The following is a 14,418-nucleotide window of genomic DNA, read 5'->3' as shown; positions in this document are numbered from 1 at the left end:
AAAAATGAAGGGGGATCTAGGATGACCTAGCACTGAATAGAGATGGCCTGAAGGAGGAGAAGAAAGGAAAGGTCAGAAAGGTAAGAAAAGGTCAGAAAAAGATAAGAAGGAAGAGCGGAAGGGAAAAGGAGGAAGAGAAAAAGTCTAAAAGAAGGATGAAAGGAAGGAAATTCAAGAGTGCGAAGGATTGTGTGAGGTTTTGTTGGTTTTGTTTTTGTTTTTGCTTCATCAGAGTTCTGTAAGTTCACATAGACCATTCATTCTGGTAGAAAACCATGTCTGCATTTTACTAACAAATTCTTAAAGCAAACAAAAAACCTCAATGCTTATCAAGTTGTTTAATAGGAAAGACTGTTGAAAACAGAAACAAAAGGTAAGAGTGACACAGAGAAGAACCACCAACATAAATATTGTGACCCACTGTTCTAGAATGTCTGTCCATCTTGAGAATTACCTAATGACTCAAAAATACCAATTATATTACACACTAGCATTCAGCTGCCTGCCACACATAATTTAGGATGGTCTCTAAATGCCTGAACAGTCATCAAAATTGCAGAATCTTAGAACACTTCAGAGATTATTTTATGTGGTTGATTGACTTTGCTTTGGATAATCATTACATTTGAAATTAAATTTCTCCTTTTTCTAACTCAGAAAACTGATATTATTCTGGCACACACCGTATTAGAATTTACAGAAAATGATACTGGGCTGCAGCATACTGGGATCTTTTCATGTGCTGTAGTTTTTCCCTTTAGAAAATATAAAACTATTTAAGGATCATTTTGTTTCCTCCTGTTATGCTTCTAAAAATCTTTTCAGTTTAAAACAGATTTTGAAAATTGTGCTCTGAGATTCATTCACAGACTTTCTGAAAATGCCTGAGTTGCCAACTGAAAAAAAAAATTTATGTAAAATTCCAAACAGAATAACCAATAGTTTTTTTTGAAAATTAGTCATTTTTGGCAATAACTGTGAATTTGATGAAAGAGATGGAGAACAACAGAGAGAGTTAGATTTCTTGAACAGTTAAACAGACTCTCATATTTTCTCACTGTTTGGGAAATTATAAGCTATTAATCAAACAGAGCTTTGTGAGAGGGCTCGGGCGGGGAGGTTCAGATCCCCATCACTCACATAAAAAGGTAAGCCTGTGCTTGTAGTCTCAGCACGTCCTGCCAGTCTAGCCGAGGAGAGTGTTTCCAGTACAGCAGGAGAGCCTGTCTCCAAAAACAAGGTTGGGAGCAACTGAAGAAGTCACCCCTTGACCTGCCTCCACACCTGTGTGCACACAATTCACATACACATATACAGAAACACACACACAACCCAAAAGGTTATTAGTCGTGTTTATTAGACAAGAGATTGATATTCTAGGGGCTACAGTTGTCGCCAAGCAGTAGAGGGCACTTGGCTAACATGCATACGTCCGTGGGTTTGACCCCAGCACTGTTAGCAACATTACATTTATTTTAGCCATCAATAGCATGGGCTTTTGGTTGCTTGGGTGTTAGCTGGGTGGACGTCCCCAAGCCTGAACTCACATAAGAAAGATTTGGTGTTACTTACATACATGAATTTTGCACAAAGGAAAATTTGAACTTAGGGGTACAGATATGAAGAGGCTGACAGCTGGGCTCTTCTTTCAGCCTCCACGGATGACAGTGCAGCTGAGAAGAAAGGAGGAACCCTCCATGCTGGCCTCATCGTTGGAATCCTCATCCTGGTCCTTATTATAGCAGCGGCCATTCTGGTGACAGTTTATATGTACCACCATCCAACGTCAGCAGCCAGCATCTTCTTCATTGAGGTAAGTGTCACATTCAGCCATGAAAGCCGTGCTGGTGGAGGGGCTGAGGGAACTAGCAAACACCACCTGGATTTAATGCTTGGCACATGATTTGTCAGTGTCAGGCTGGCTGACCTCATGCTCATTGCACCCCCTCACATCCATGCTGATAGATTACTTTGGATGATGAGGTCAGACCTCTTATCTCTGAAGCTCTTGAACAAATAAGCCATCTTCCCTTCAGAGACCTAAGGGAAAATAAAAACCATACTTTCCAGCACTCTTATACGAAGTATGTTAAACAGCTGTTCTCCATGCCCTCAGAGAAAATCCAGCCTAAGCTAGAGACAGAGGACTTGATTTAATAAATTGCCAGTTGAAATTTGACTGTGTGTATAATACATTAAAGTAGGTCTGTCCTCAAAATGCTCATGAAATATACAGAAAATACAACTTCACTGCAAAATGGCAGATATAAAAATGAGATACTATGTGATACTGCTATTTTGTATAACATCTATATTTATTCATTTTGCATAAATGCATACCCATATATCCACAGTACTGTTGATTTCATACTGTGCTGTCCTATACAGAATTTAAATTTAGCTCCACTGACAGAAGGAACAAGGAGTATGAATAGGGGCCATGGCCAAACATAAGGGTCCAGAAGGCTGGGACAAAGAGCCTCAAAACCACTAGACACAATCAGCATAATCAATTCTGCTTTTTAGCCCAGGAGAGTTTCCCATGTCCCTTGCAATTGCAACTTTTTATGGGAGAATTTTATAGGAGTATTCCTCTTCCAACACCAGACAAAACTAAAATGCTAGAGTGACAAAGGGAATCGGCCCTTGGTGATTTTCACACATGTGAGAGTTGAGTTTGAACTCACTGCACAATATATGGAAAAACAGTCTGGAACCTTGTTCACCTGTTAAGTGAGAAAATATAAGGCTTTCACAATAGCAGAGTGAGAATTGCCATTGGCCTCTGTAATAGGGATGGCTGACTGTAGATCAATTAGATAATTGCATCCAAGTCCTAAATGGCTCTCTTTTATCTATAGAACAAAGTGTGGTCTCCTTATGTGGCTATTTAAGATATTTGCAATCCAGATTTTATCCATTATTTCCATCTTCCTGCCATGGCTCTCCAGCCTGGAGTAGGAATTACTGGATTTCACTCTTATCTTCTCCAGATACACCCTGAATGTCCCACACCCTACCCCTGCAGAAACTGTTCATTCTGTTTCTCTCATCAACGAAGCTGTCTCCTTTCACCTCAGTTCATGAATTCAGGTGTCCAGCATCCTTCAATGACATTCACCCTATATGCTGTCTACATACATTTCTCTGAGAGCACATGTGGACTTGATTTTTTTTCTTTTACCCATACCTTTCTTTGACATTTATCTTTCTGTTTTGCATTAGTGTTCAGTCTGTGCATGATTATTCTACCCTACAAGATTCATAAATTTCTTAAAATCTAGATTTTAAGTAATCCAAGTCTCTTTGAAAGAACAGGCATGTTATCAACATTTTCTGGGGAAAAAAAAAGGCAAAATTTCAAAGTTAGAGTACAATTGCATTTAAGGCCGACTCCAGACACGGCATCCTTATTTCACCTCATAGTTATTGGGCGTGCATCTGGTCTTGCATTTAGTTGAAAAGCTGTTAAGTTGTTTCGACATGTCTGACTTTCCCAGAAGAATGTGGACCTCGTCCCCAAGGTCACCGAATGCAGTCCTTAAAGGACTGACAAGTGACAAGCCGCAAGTCTCAGTTGACCAACCAGGCGTCAGGCTGCCTCCAGTGCCTGAAGCCAGCACATGCTGGATCCTTTTAGTACACTGCAGTCTATTTTCTGACATAATGAAAAGTAGGGCGCTGTGAAATGACCGGTGCAGGGGGTTCGGGGACGTGTTTGAGGCTAATTGATAACAACATCTGTATGCTAGCAACAATTGATAACATAAAATCTAGAAGTAGACGTTTTTGTTTGCTTGCTTTTGAACTAACCTTCTGGATTAACAACCAGAGCCTATAATCCTGACTGTGTTTGCAGTGTTTCTATAGCCACACATATTTACAGAATATTAGGGCTAGGGGAGATTTTTGTGATCAGTTTAATCCTGTACACTCATGTCACAGGAGAAGACTGAGGCTTAAGAGGGTAGAATGACTTTCCCAAGAGCAAACAGCCATAGTTTCAGGAATAACCCACTTTTTCACTTATAATGGACGGCGAACCCATCTGCCAGTTTCATGTCTATTCTTTTTGTAACATAATATTTGTGGTGATTATTTTGGGAATTTCACATAATGTGCCCTGATCACACTCAGTTTCCAGTCTTCCCAGGTCCACTCCCCACCCTTGTGGCCTCCCAAAATGACAAAGAATGAAACAACAAACAAGAAAAATCCAATTTGTGTTGCCCCTATTCTCACTGTAGTATGGTCAAACTCTCACTGGCTATCATCTTAAAGAAAACTGAATCCTCTTTCACCCCAACTCTCCAGAAGCCACCAATTGTGGGGAGCTTACAGTTGAGCTCCTTATCACAGTGCTTAGTCTTCCTTGATGGCTTCCTGTGTAGGTCTAATCTCTGTTCTTTTCCATTTTGTTGAGTTGATTGGTAGATTCTGGTTAAGTCATCATCTCCAACCCATCCTGTTCTGGTCATGCAATCTCACAGTAGCTGGTCAGTAGAAGCTTGTAACTTTACCATTATTAAAGCAAACCAGAGTTTTCAAAATCAAACTGCTGATCCATTATGATCACACAACTTGGAACATGCAGACATATGATTCTGAAAATGTTTAATTATTAATTAAATTAGTATTTTGGCACCTACAGTTGAATATAGTGGTATTGCTTATATTACATTTCATGGCTCATGGTTCAGTGATATTGCTTTGTAAAACTGTTGATTTGCTTTGTCATCATGAAAGTGATGCTACTTATATAAAAATTTAGAATGGTGGAAAGGCAAAAATGGAAAGCCATTTATAGTAATTGGTCATCTTTCTATATTCTTACCAACTTTTTGGAAGGGCTGTTAATCATTCCATTAAAAAACTATTCTATAACTGTATTATTAAGTTATGAACACAAGAACTAATTCAGAAAGCAGAAAAGCCTAATACATTCAAGAAATCAAGAAGAGCTTTCTCTGATCATTTAACATGCTCTGTAAGTTCCTGTAGATGCTGAAACTAATGGCCACAAACCTGTTGGCCTAAAGCAGCCCATAGATTATTGTACAGTGCAGCAGGTCAGAGGTAAGTCAGCCATACCAAGTCAAGGTACTGCTGGGCTGAGTCTTAATTACTGCTCCAGGGAGAATATTTTCCAGCTATTCTCACTTGTAGAGGCTGTGTTCCTTGGCTTCTGACACCCCTTTGTATCACTCCACAGTCTATTTCAATCACCACAGCTAACTCTGACCCTGTTGACTCCTGCAAGGCCCTTGGTGATTCCATTTAACCCTTATGACTAACTAATAATAACTTCTCCATCCCATGATCTGCAATGTGCCTTAGGCCATAGAAAGGAGCACTGATGGGTTTTCCAGTCCACAGTGTGAACATCTTTAGGGAACATTAGTCTGTCAACCACAGATTTCATTAAATATAAGTTGCACACTGTCAATTAAATTATTTTTGAATTGTTGTCTGTGATACTAGTAAAATAGACTAATTTTAGTAATTTATTCAAAGTTCAATGATATCCATAGTATTACCCAGTATGTACTGCTCTATGTTTCATAGTGAAATCTCACCAATGGTTATAAATTTATTTCCTGTGTTACACAGACTAAATGTAGTGACTGCCTATATGCCTGCACCAAAACTCATACAGCCAATCTTCCACTTTAGAATATCTCTCCCCAAATATACTCTTCTCATTTCCTACTTTTATATTTAGCCCTTTCATAAGCATACATGATAAAGAAAGAGATTCCTGCATTGCCTCATCTAGATCTAATGGATGCATATGGTCTAGGATGATCTCCATCTCAGATATGACGAAGCTGATGCATGGATCTTAAATGATTTACTCAACATCTCTCATTCATACAATAAGAGTCAGAATTAGAGCACAGATGCTCCACCTTCAGAAATCAAACTCATAACCACTTCTTGCTGCCTGTCCCTGCTAAGGATTTTTCTTCATTGGCTATAAGTAGAAATATAGTGCAATGCTATCTTAAATGTAGGGTAGTAGCATCTTAACATGTTATGCCCTTATAATGAATTCTGACCTTGCAGAAAATATGTAGCTGTACTGGTTTTCTACACATTTTGTAGGCATACTCATCATTATTTGATGTTTACTTGGGCTCAGCTTTTTTTTTTTTTAATGTATTGTTTGTAGGAGGGAAGTGAGGTAATAAAGCAAGCCATTACTCCACAAACATTGGTCCGACAAGCGAATCCACAGTCTACATCTTTGTGTTCACATAGGAGGCTCCAGCCTCATATCCCATTCTTTAACCTGGCAGATGGTCTCTTTCTCATGCACTTAAGTCCTGTAATCCTCCATTATCCTCTGCAAATGTGGGACTGAGCATTTTCTCTGAGTTTTATACTAGATAGCTTATATTTTTGGTATCTGTCTGGATTTGTTGTTTTCTAAAAGATATCTGATTTTGATCAAAATCTGACATATCTACATGTGATTTAAAACTTTCTTTGAAATACAGTTTATTGTCTTCAAACAAATTGAAATAGACAAATACATAAAAATGCATTTTAAAACTTCAAAAATTTTGATAAAGTTGGTGCCTCTTTCAATGAGTCAGTGTGTCCAAGGTTCCTAATTAAATATAATGATTGCTGAATATTTCTAGGCATAAGCTCTGTGATTTATGATAATTTTCACTAAACATTAATAATAGAAAACTCAATGTTTATAAGAAAAGGGCACAAAATTAAATCTAGGATTGGGAAAAAAGATTATTATATAATGAAAATCATAAAAATAGGCATTTCCTTAAAAAACAAAACCCCACTATGTAAAGCTAGAGAGGTGGCTCAGTGATTAGGAAGGTTTGTTGACTTTTCCAAGAGACCTGAATTCAGTTTCCAGCACCTACGTTAAAGCAGCTCACAACTGGCTGTGACTACAGCACCAGGAGCTGTGACAGCTTTTATAGCATACACACACAGACACAGACACACAAACACACCAGAGAGACAGATAAACAATGAATTTTAAATACCTTGTTGGCAATTTAAATAATTACAAATTATTGCTTTCAATACAGCATATCGCTGTATTCTGGCACTGGTGAGGGAGAGTAAGGCAGGGTCATATATTTAAGAGCAGGCAAGGCTGCAGAACAAGATTCTGTTCTCTGAATTGTATTCTCTTATTTTGACTATGTCCACTAGGCAGATTTAAACTATCCCTATGGCTCTCTTTACATTTCTATTAGAAAATACTTGTTTATGAAAAGAATCTTAAAGGGGAGTGAAGATTGGGAAAAATGTTGCCTCTCTCTCTACATACAACAACTGATTTTTGAGCGAGGAAGGAAGACATGAGACATCTAAAGGCACAGAAGCAGAACAAGCAGTGGATCCATTGACCATTTGCTGGTCTTTTTTTTTTTTTTAATTTGCTGTGCTTGTGCTGTGTGCCAGCCATAATCAGAGTGAACAAGAGCTGCCTACCACATGCAGCCAACAGGCCAGTGAACGAAGAGATAGTACACTGTTTAAATTAGGTATAGATCTCACACTGAATAATTAGTTTTAGAGCATGAAGTAAGAATGACTGCCGTTATCATACGCCTCTTAACTATTGACAGATTTTGATAAAGCAACACTGAGTAAAGTAAAAATGTATTTCTGGCCTAAATAGTTAATTTCCCTAATGGGAGAAACAACTCTACCATTCTTAAATGATGTATTATGGCTTGATTTAGAAGTTGCAAAATCTTAGCCATTCTGATGGTGTAAGATAGAATATCAGAGTAGTTTTGATTTGCATTCTCCTGATGACTAAGAATATTGACATTTAAATGTTTGGTTTTGGTTTTTTTTGGTTTTTTTTTGTTTGTTTGTTTGTTTTTTTGTTTGTTTTTTTTGGCTATTCGATATTCCTCTGTTGAGAATTCTGTTTAGTTCTGTACCCCATTTTTAAATTGGATTATTTGATTTGTTGGCGTTTAATTTCTTGTGTTCTTTATATATTTTGGATATTAGTCCTCCTTTGATGTAGGGTTCATGAAGACCTTTTACCAGTCTGTAGGCTGTAGTTTTGTTCTGTTGACAATGTCCTTTAAGATATGCACGAAATATCCTTACTTATATGAAGATACTAGCCATATATTACAGGATAACCATACTAGAGACCTAAAGAAGTGAAATAACAAGGAGGACCCTAGAGAGGATGCTTAATTCTCAGTCAGAAGGGCAAATCCAATAGATACTGGAAGTTGGTTGAAGGGGAGCCTGACACAGATGTCCTCTGAAAGACTCCATCCAGCAGGGGAGAGAAGGAAATGCTAAGACTCACAGCCAAACTTTGGGCAGAGCACAGGGAGTTGTAGGAAGAGTGAAAGACCCAGGGGACAGGTGTCTTATAAGAAGATCAACAGCACTGTCAAATCTGAGCCCAAGGGGGCCGCAGAAACTGATGAACCAACCAAGGACCATGCATGGAGAGGACCTAGACCCCATACTCAGATGTAGCCAGTAGGCAGCTCAGTCACCCTGGGGGTTTCCTAGTAAGGGGAGCAGGTGCTGTCTCTGACATGGACTCTGTTGCCAGCTCTTTGATCACTTCTCCTTGGGGGTGGGGGGACTTCCCAGGCCACAGAGGAAAAGGGTGCAGACAGTCCTAATGAGTCTTGATAGGCTGGAGTCAGATGATAGGGGAAGAGGACTTCCCCTTTCTGAGGAATAGGGGAGGGGGATAAGGAGGAGAGGAAGGGAGGGTGGGACCAAGAGGAGACAGTGCTACAATCAGGATTTAAATTGAATAAATGATAAAAATAAATTTAAAATTAAAAAGAAGTTGCAAAATAATTTAACAATAAAACTAAACCCAAAATTGAAACATTTACTTTGTGCTTTGAAAGTCTTTTAAATTCTGGAGAACCAAAGTATCTGCCTTTCATGCAAGTGCCCAGGATTTTTGATGCACAAAATTATGGAATGTTGAAGTAAAAAGAAACCTCAGTATGCAAGTGGAAAATTCTGTGACTGCCCCCAACTAAAGCACAGAGCGCATTTCCTGTCGAGTTATATTAACAGAAAGACACATACAGTATATACTCACTCATACAGACATATAATAGAGGATAAACCTACTAAAAATCTGTACACGTAAAGAAACTAATCAAGAGGGAGGACTCTGACTAAAATGCTCAATCTCCATCCCGAAAGGCAAAGAGGACGGACATCGGAAAAAGAAGAAAACAGGAAACAAGTTAGGAACCTGCCACAGAGGGCCTCTGAAAGGCTCTGCCCTGCAGCCTATCAAAGCATATGCTGAAACTTATGGCCAACTGTTGGGCAGTGTGCATGGAATCTTATGTAAGAAGTGGGAAATAGTAAGATCTGGAGAGGACAGGAACTACAAAAGGAGAGCAACAGAACCAGAAAACTGGTTCTTTCCAGATACTCATACTCCAACCAAGTAGCATATATGGAGATAACCTAGAACCCCTGCACAGATGTAACTCATGGCAGTTCAGTGTCCAAGTGGGTTCCATAGTAAAGGGAAGAGGGACTGTCTCTGACATAATCTGATAGGCCTGCTCTTTGATCACCTCCCCCTGAGGGGAGATCAGCCTTACCAGGCCACAGAAGATGACAATGCAGCCACTCCTGATGAGATCTGATAGACTAAGATCAGAAGGAAAGAGAGGAGAACCTCCCCTATCAGTGGACTTGGGAAGGGGCATGCATGAAGAAGGGGGTGGGAAGGTGGGATGGGGAAGGGAGGAGGGAGGGACTTATGAGGGGATACAAAGTGAATAAAGTGTAACTAATAAAAGTTTTAAAAAGCAATGAATTAAAAAAACAAAAAAACCTATAAAGACTTGATATTTCACTCTGTAGTATAAGTGTTTATGAGGAAAATTACAGCATAGTTATCAGTGTTAACACCACAGACAGCAATTCTTATTTCTTATTGTATTTCTGATTGTTTTATTGTAGTTACTATAAAACTCAGATAAATTCGAATGATCAGAAGCCTCAGCATCTAAAACATTCATGAGCAGTGTGTTTCTGACTCAACTTCAGAGTTCAATCCAGTGAAGAAATAGAGACAAGATACTAAAGCCTCTTGCTCAGGCCCTGTGACAGCTGGTTGCAAAGCTGTCACTCCAGCTCAGGACTGCTCAGCCTAGCGTGCAGTCTGAACCACACACACACACACACACACACACACACACACACACACACACACACAAAAGTCTTTTGAGCCATTAGACACAGTTGATTCTCAATCCCAAGAAGTATTTGTGAATAACAAGGACTCATGGAGAATGTGGAGGAACGCAGGCAGCTGCGGCCCTCAACTTTTCCTGGCAGTACAGTGCCACCAGGAAGGAAGCCAGAGACAGACGGGCAAGGGCCCAGCTGCTGCTGCGTGGGAGGAAAGCATGTTTACCAAGTTTGCCATCTCACTCTGCAGCTGCTGTGTGAATAACACTGGAGAGTTGGGAAGACATGATCATTAGCAAGCCCATGTAGTAAATAGAGAAAGCCACTCCAGGGGACCACAAATCTTCCTTTATCTTGAAGTGGCACGTTTCTTATAACTGAATTTTGCCCTTAAGGTATTTCTTAGTTCGGTCTTCAAGAAAACTCAAGGGGGGAAATGATGCACTGAAATAAATCACTTCTTGTTTCTTGGAGGAGGTAAAAGATGATATTCTGTTCTCACGAGCCTCTGCAAGTGAGGAAAGACAGCAAAGCTAGTTGAAACGCTCTTACGTGCTTGTTGAAGAAGCAACATTTTAGGTGACAGTTTACAGAGCTATAACAAAACATAAGCAAAGTAAATCACAAAGTTTTCCTTCTAAGAGAGAGGATCGGAAAGGTGGCTCAGTGGGTAAGTACGCTTGCTGCCAAACCTGAAAACCTCAGGTGGCAGGAGAGCAGGGGCCCCTAAGCCTCTGGGCTCCCACACACTGTAAAATAAAACTGAAGAGGAGACATTATTCAGATATTTGAGGGTTTTCTATCTTTACTTTTTGTTTTATCATGTATATCACTAGATTATTTGAGATATCACATAGAATTCATGGTGATTACTTTTTACTTCAGTCATCAAAATAAAGTTCATTTAATAGCTGTCATCTTGCATTCATTTTGCTGGTTGGTATATGTTCACTTAAATTCCTAAAACTAAAATAGTGATTCTAATTTAATGAAATAATCACTTCACTGGAAAGAATTATTAAAAATACTGAATAATCTTGTACTGCATTGAGCTTTATACTAAATTCCTTCTTAATCACTATTTCCTATCTGATTTTTTAGATAATAGATAAGACCATGAAACTAGGTACATAGATGACACAGCATACAGATTAGTATGCGCACGCGTAGAGACACACACAAATTCACACACACATAGAGGGAAAGGGAGAAAGAGAGAGGGAGAGGGAGAAAGAGAATCTAAAATGAAGGTCTTCACAAATGAAAGATTGCCATAAATAAGTAAATTAAAAGTTCCCGTTCCCATGAGCCTTTGGGAACCACAGTGCTGTCATTTTAAAGCATATGATACATGTTTTGATATTCCAGTGTTGTTTCCTGGTATGTGTGGATAAGAAGGTTACTGTCTTAGAGTCTCAGCTAGCTGTTGAGTAATTTCTTCCTTGTAGCTTTGATAACCATTCTCCACTAAAATAAATACCTAAGCCTATTTGTGCAAATGGGTCATAGAAATTTTAATTTCAACAATTATTCTTCCATGTGTTTCATTATTAAATTGCTTTTATAGCACATCCAAAAGCATAATATTTTAGGCATAGATATAAAAGTGTTATCTGAATATGTAGAATATCAACATATTCATGCTTGAGTTACATTATTTTGATTGCATAAAAATTACAGTTTTAAATTTGAATTTCAGAGATCAAAAGAAATTAAGAATCCAGGAAGTATAACTATAAGGAATTTATTGTAAGTAATGGTAGTAATTGTGATTTTTTTTAAATTTTATGAGAAGCAATTAACCAAAGGCATTTAAAATTTACAAATGAGTTGTTTTACTTTTTGTGATGTGTAGACTATAAAACCTTAATGTAAACAACCTAATTTTAATTCAAGACAAGAGCAATGTTAGCAAGTGAATTATCAGTCACTAGTTCTATCTCTAGTCTCAAATTTTAGCTAATTCATATATTTATAATTTAAACAGTCCTTATTATGATTAAAATAAATTTCAAATAAAAAATTAATCATGTACCAAAATTTATTTTGAACATTGACTGTGACAAGGTCATATTTTACATAGGCTTAGAAGTATAAATCATGTTTTCTTTGCAAAATAAATGAGACAATCTTCTTTTTGATAAAAGAAAAAAATTTGTTATAATTATGCATCATCATAGGGTGACATGATGTCCTGGGGATTTTATAAAGAATAATTTTTCTCACTAATATTTCTAGTGTTTTCTAATTTTATGTCTAAGTTCATGTCTCATCTTATATTTTCTTAGTTTTCTCATTTGGTCTTGATCTTTAAACATGTCACTCTGCTTCCATAACTTATAGCTAGACAAGAATCTTGAATATGCATAAGCTTAATGTAGAAGATTTGATGTAAGATTTGATGTAGCATGAGCCTATATAAAGAGGATTGAAATTTAGCCAGAAGTAATTATAGTATCTATCGTTCATATTATGTGACTGGCATTTGGAAATGCATCCTGTGAGGCCGAAGTGCAGCTCCTTTGTAAGCAAGCATGGGCAAGAGGCCTGGTTCAGTCCCCAGCATTGCCAGTATATAACAGTTAGATAAAAGGATCTTATGTTACAGGAAAGGCAGGATGTCTCCCATCAAAAGCAGTCAAGTCCATTCTGTGTCTGATTGTACGTAAACACAGCCTCAGCAGAGAGGGATTAAGAGTCAGTTCACACCACAAATGAATGAGATATTGGGAACAACGTTCCAGCAGAAATAATCAAAAGAGGAGCATTGTGACTCCCCTGCTAATTCTAAAGGGATGTCATATGAACCAAGGATCTGACTGTTTTGGAAAGGGCTCTTTCTATTCCTAGACATGATCTAGGAATAGAAAATTTAAAGATATGAATTTGGGCCCATTTTTAAGAGCTTCTACTCATCAGAAAGACCCAGAAATGCAATGTGCTTCTGAGTGACAAGCTCTGTATCCACAGAGGCACTCAAGCACTAAAGACTCCTGTCGATCTTCATTGGGGGTGGGGCTCAGTGGGTAGAGCACTTGCCTAACACAGATGAAGCCCTAGGTCTTACACTTATAACTGCATACATATAGATCTAGTCATGGTGGTGCATCCTGGTAACAACAGCAATGGGAAGGTGGAATCAGGAGCTGAGAATCTGTGGAAAGAGAGGTGCAGATGGAGAAGGAAGGATAACACTTTTTTTCCCTATTCTGGCCTTATTGGGAATCAGTAATCCTTGTGTCTTTATCATATAAAGACATAAAGATGCTTATCATCTAGTCTCACACTTCACAAACTTCACGCATGCTCATTAAACTCCCAATGTTGATGTAGATGGTTTACATCCAACTACACCAAATTTGATCTAGAAGAACTAAGAAAAAGTTGAAGCTATTTAGTTATCTTGTATGATTCTTTTTTTACAGAAATATCTTTGCTATTTAATTCATTAGTTCCTTATATTGTAGCAATTTTTATTTCATACACAAAATTTAGATACTTATAAATGCTCTGGTGAACTTTAAACATTTCATTAGTTATGCTTTTTTTTCTTTTTTCCTTTTTTATTTTTTTAATTACAGTTTTTTTTCACTTTGTATCCCCTCTGTACCTCCCTCTCCTCTCCCCTCCCAATTCCACCCTCCCTCTGATAGGGGAGGTCTTCCTCCCCTTCCCTCTGATCCTAGTCTATCAGGTCTCATCAGGAGTGGCTGCATTGTCTTGTATGATTCTTAAGGAAATATGATATCTTTTCTTGAACTTCAAGAAATATTTGTGTTTGTTGTGTATGTGCACATATTCAGTATCATTTCAGCAGAATACAATCATGTTTTCTAAAGAAATGAAAGATAAGTATAATAATAAAATATTATACTATTATATATAACATCTGTACCCAAATAAATTTGTAAATTATCAGAAAGCAATACTCATAATGTCACTTAATAGTAAATCCAAAGGATCTTTAAGGTTCAAAATCAAGGCTTACTAAATGATTCTGGGAAATTTTCAGTGAATGAAGCTGCATATTTTCCCAAATCTACATATAGAAAAACAGACTATCAATGGCATGCCAAAACCATAACCCTATAGAACACAATTACAGAAGAACAAGCTGATGATGTGAAGCTCAAACACAGGTATTTGCCTTAGATACTCATAGTCTTATCTCTGTGGGAGAAAGAGTAGGGAAAGGATGGACCTTGCTGGCTTTGCAGC

The 14,418-nt window shown here is 38.0% G+C and overlaps 1 protein-coding gene across 1 annotated transcript in view; it reads left to right on the top strand.

The window, feature by feature from the left end:
* Plxdc2 (plexin domain containing 2) overlaps positions 1 to 14,418 on the top strand; it is a 436,538-nt gene that overhangs the window by 404,020 nt on the left and 18,100 nt on the right. The window contains exon 13 of the mRNA XM_055593812.1: positions 1,653 to 1,813. Within this exon, the coding sequence (XP_055449787.1) occupies positions 1,653 to 1,813 (161 nt within the window). The remainder of the gene's footprint in view (positions 1 to 1,652; positions 1,814 to 14,418) is intronic.

The sequence above is a fragment of the Psammomys obesus genome, unplaced genomic scaffold (assembly GCF_907164565.1).
Source record: "Psammomys obesus unplaced genomic scaffold, mPsaObe1.curated_primary_1811, whole genome shotgun sequence".
Classification (NCBI taxonomy): Eukaryota; Metazoa; Chordata; class Mammalia; order Rodentia; family Muridae; genus Psammomys; species Psammomys obesus.
Note: the sequence above shows the minus strand (reverse complement) of the source record. Positions and strands in the feature narration are given on the sequence as shown.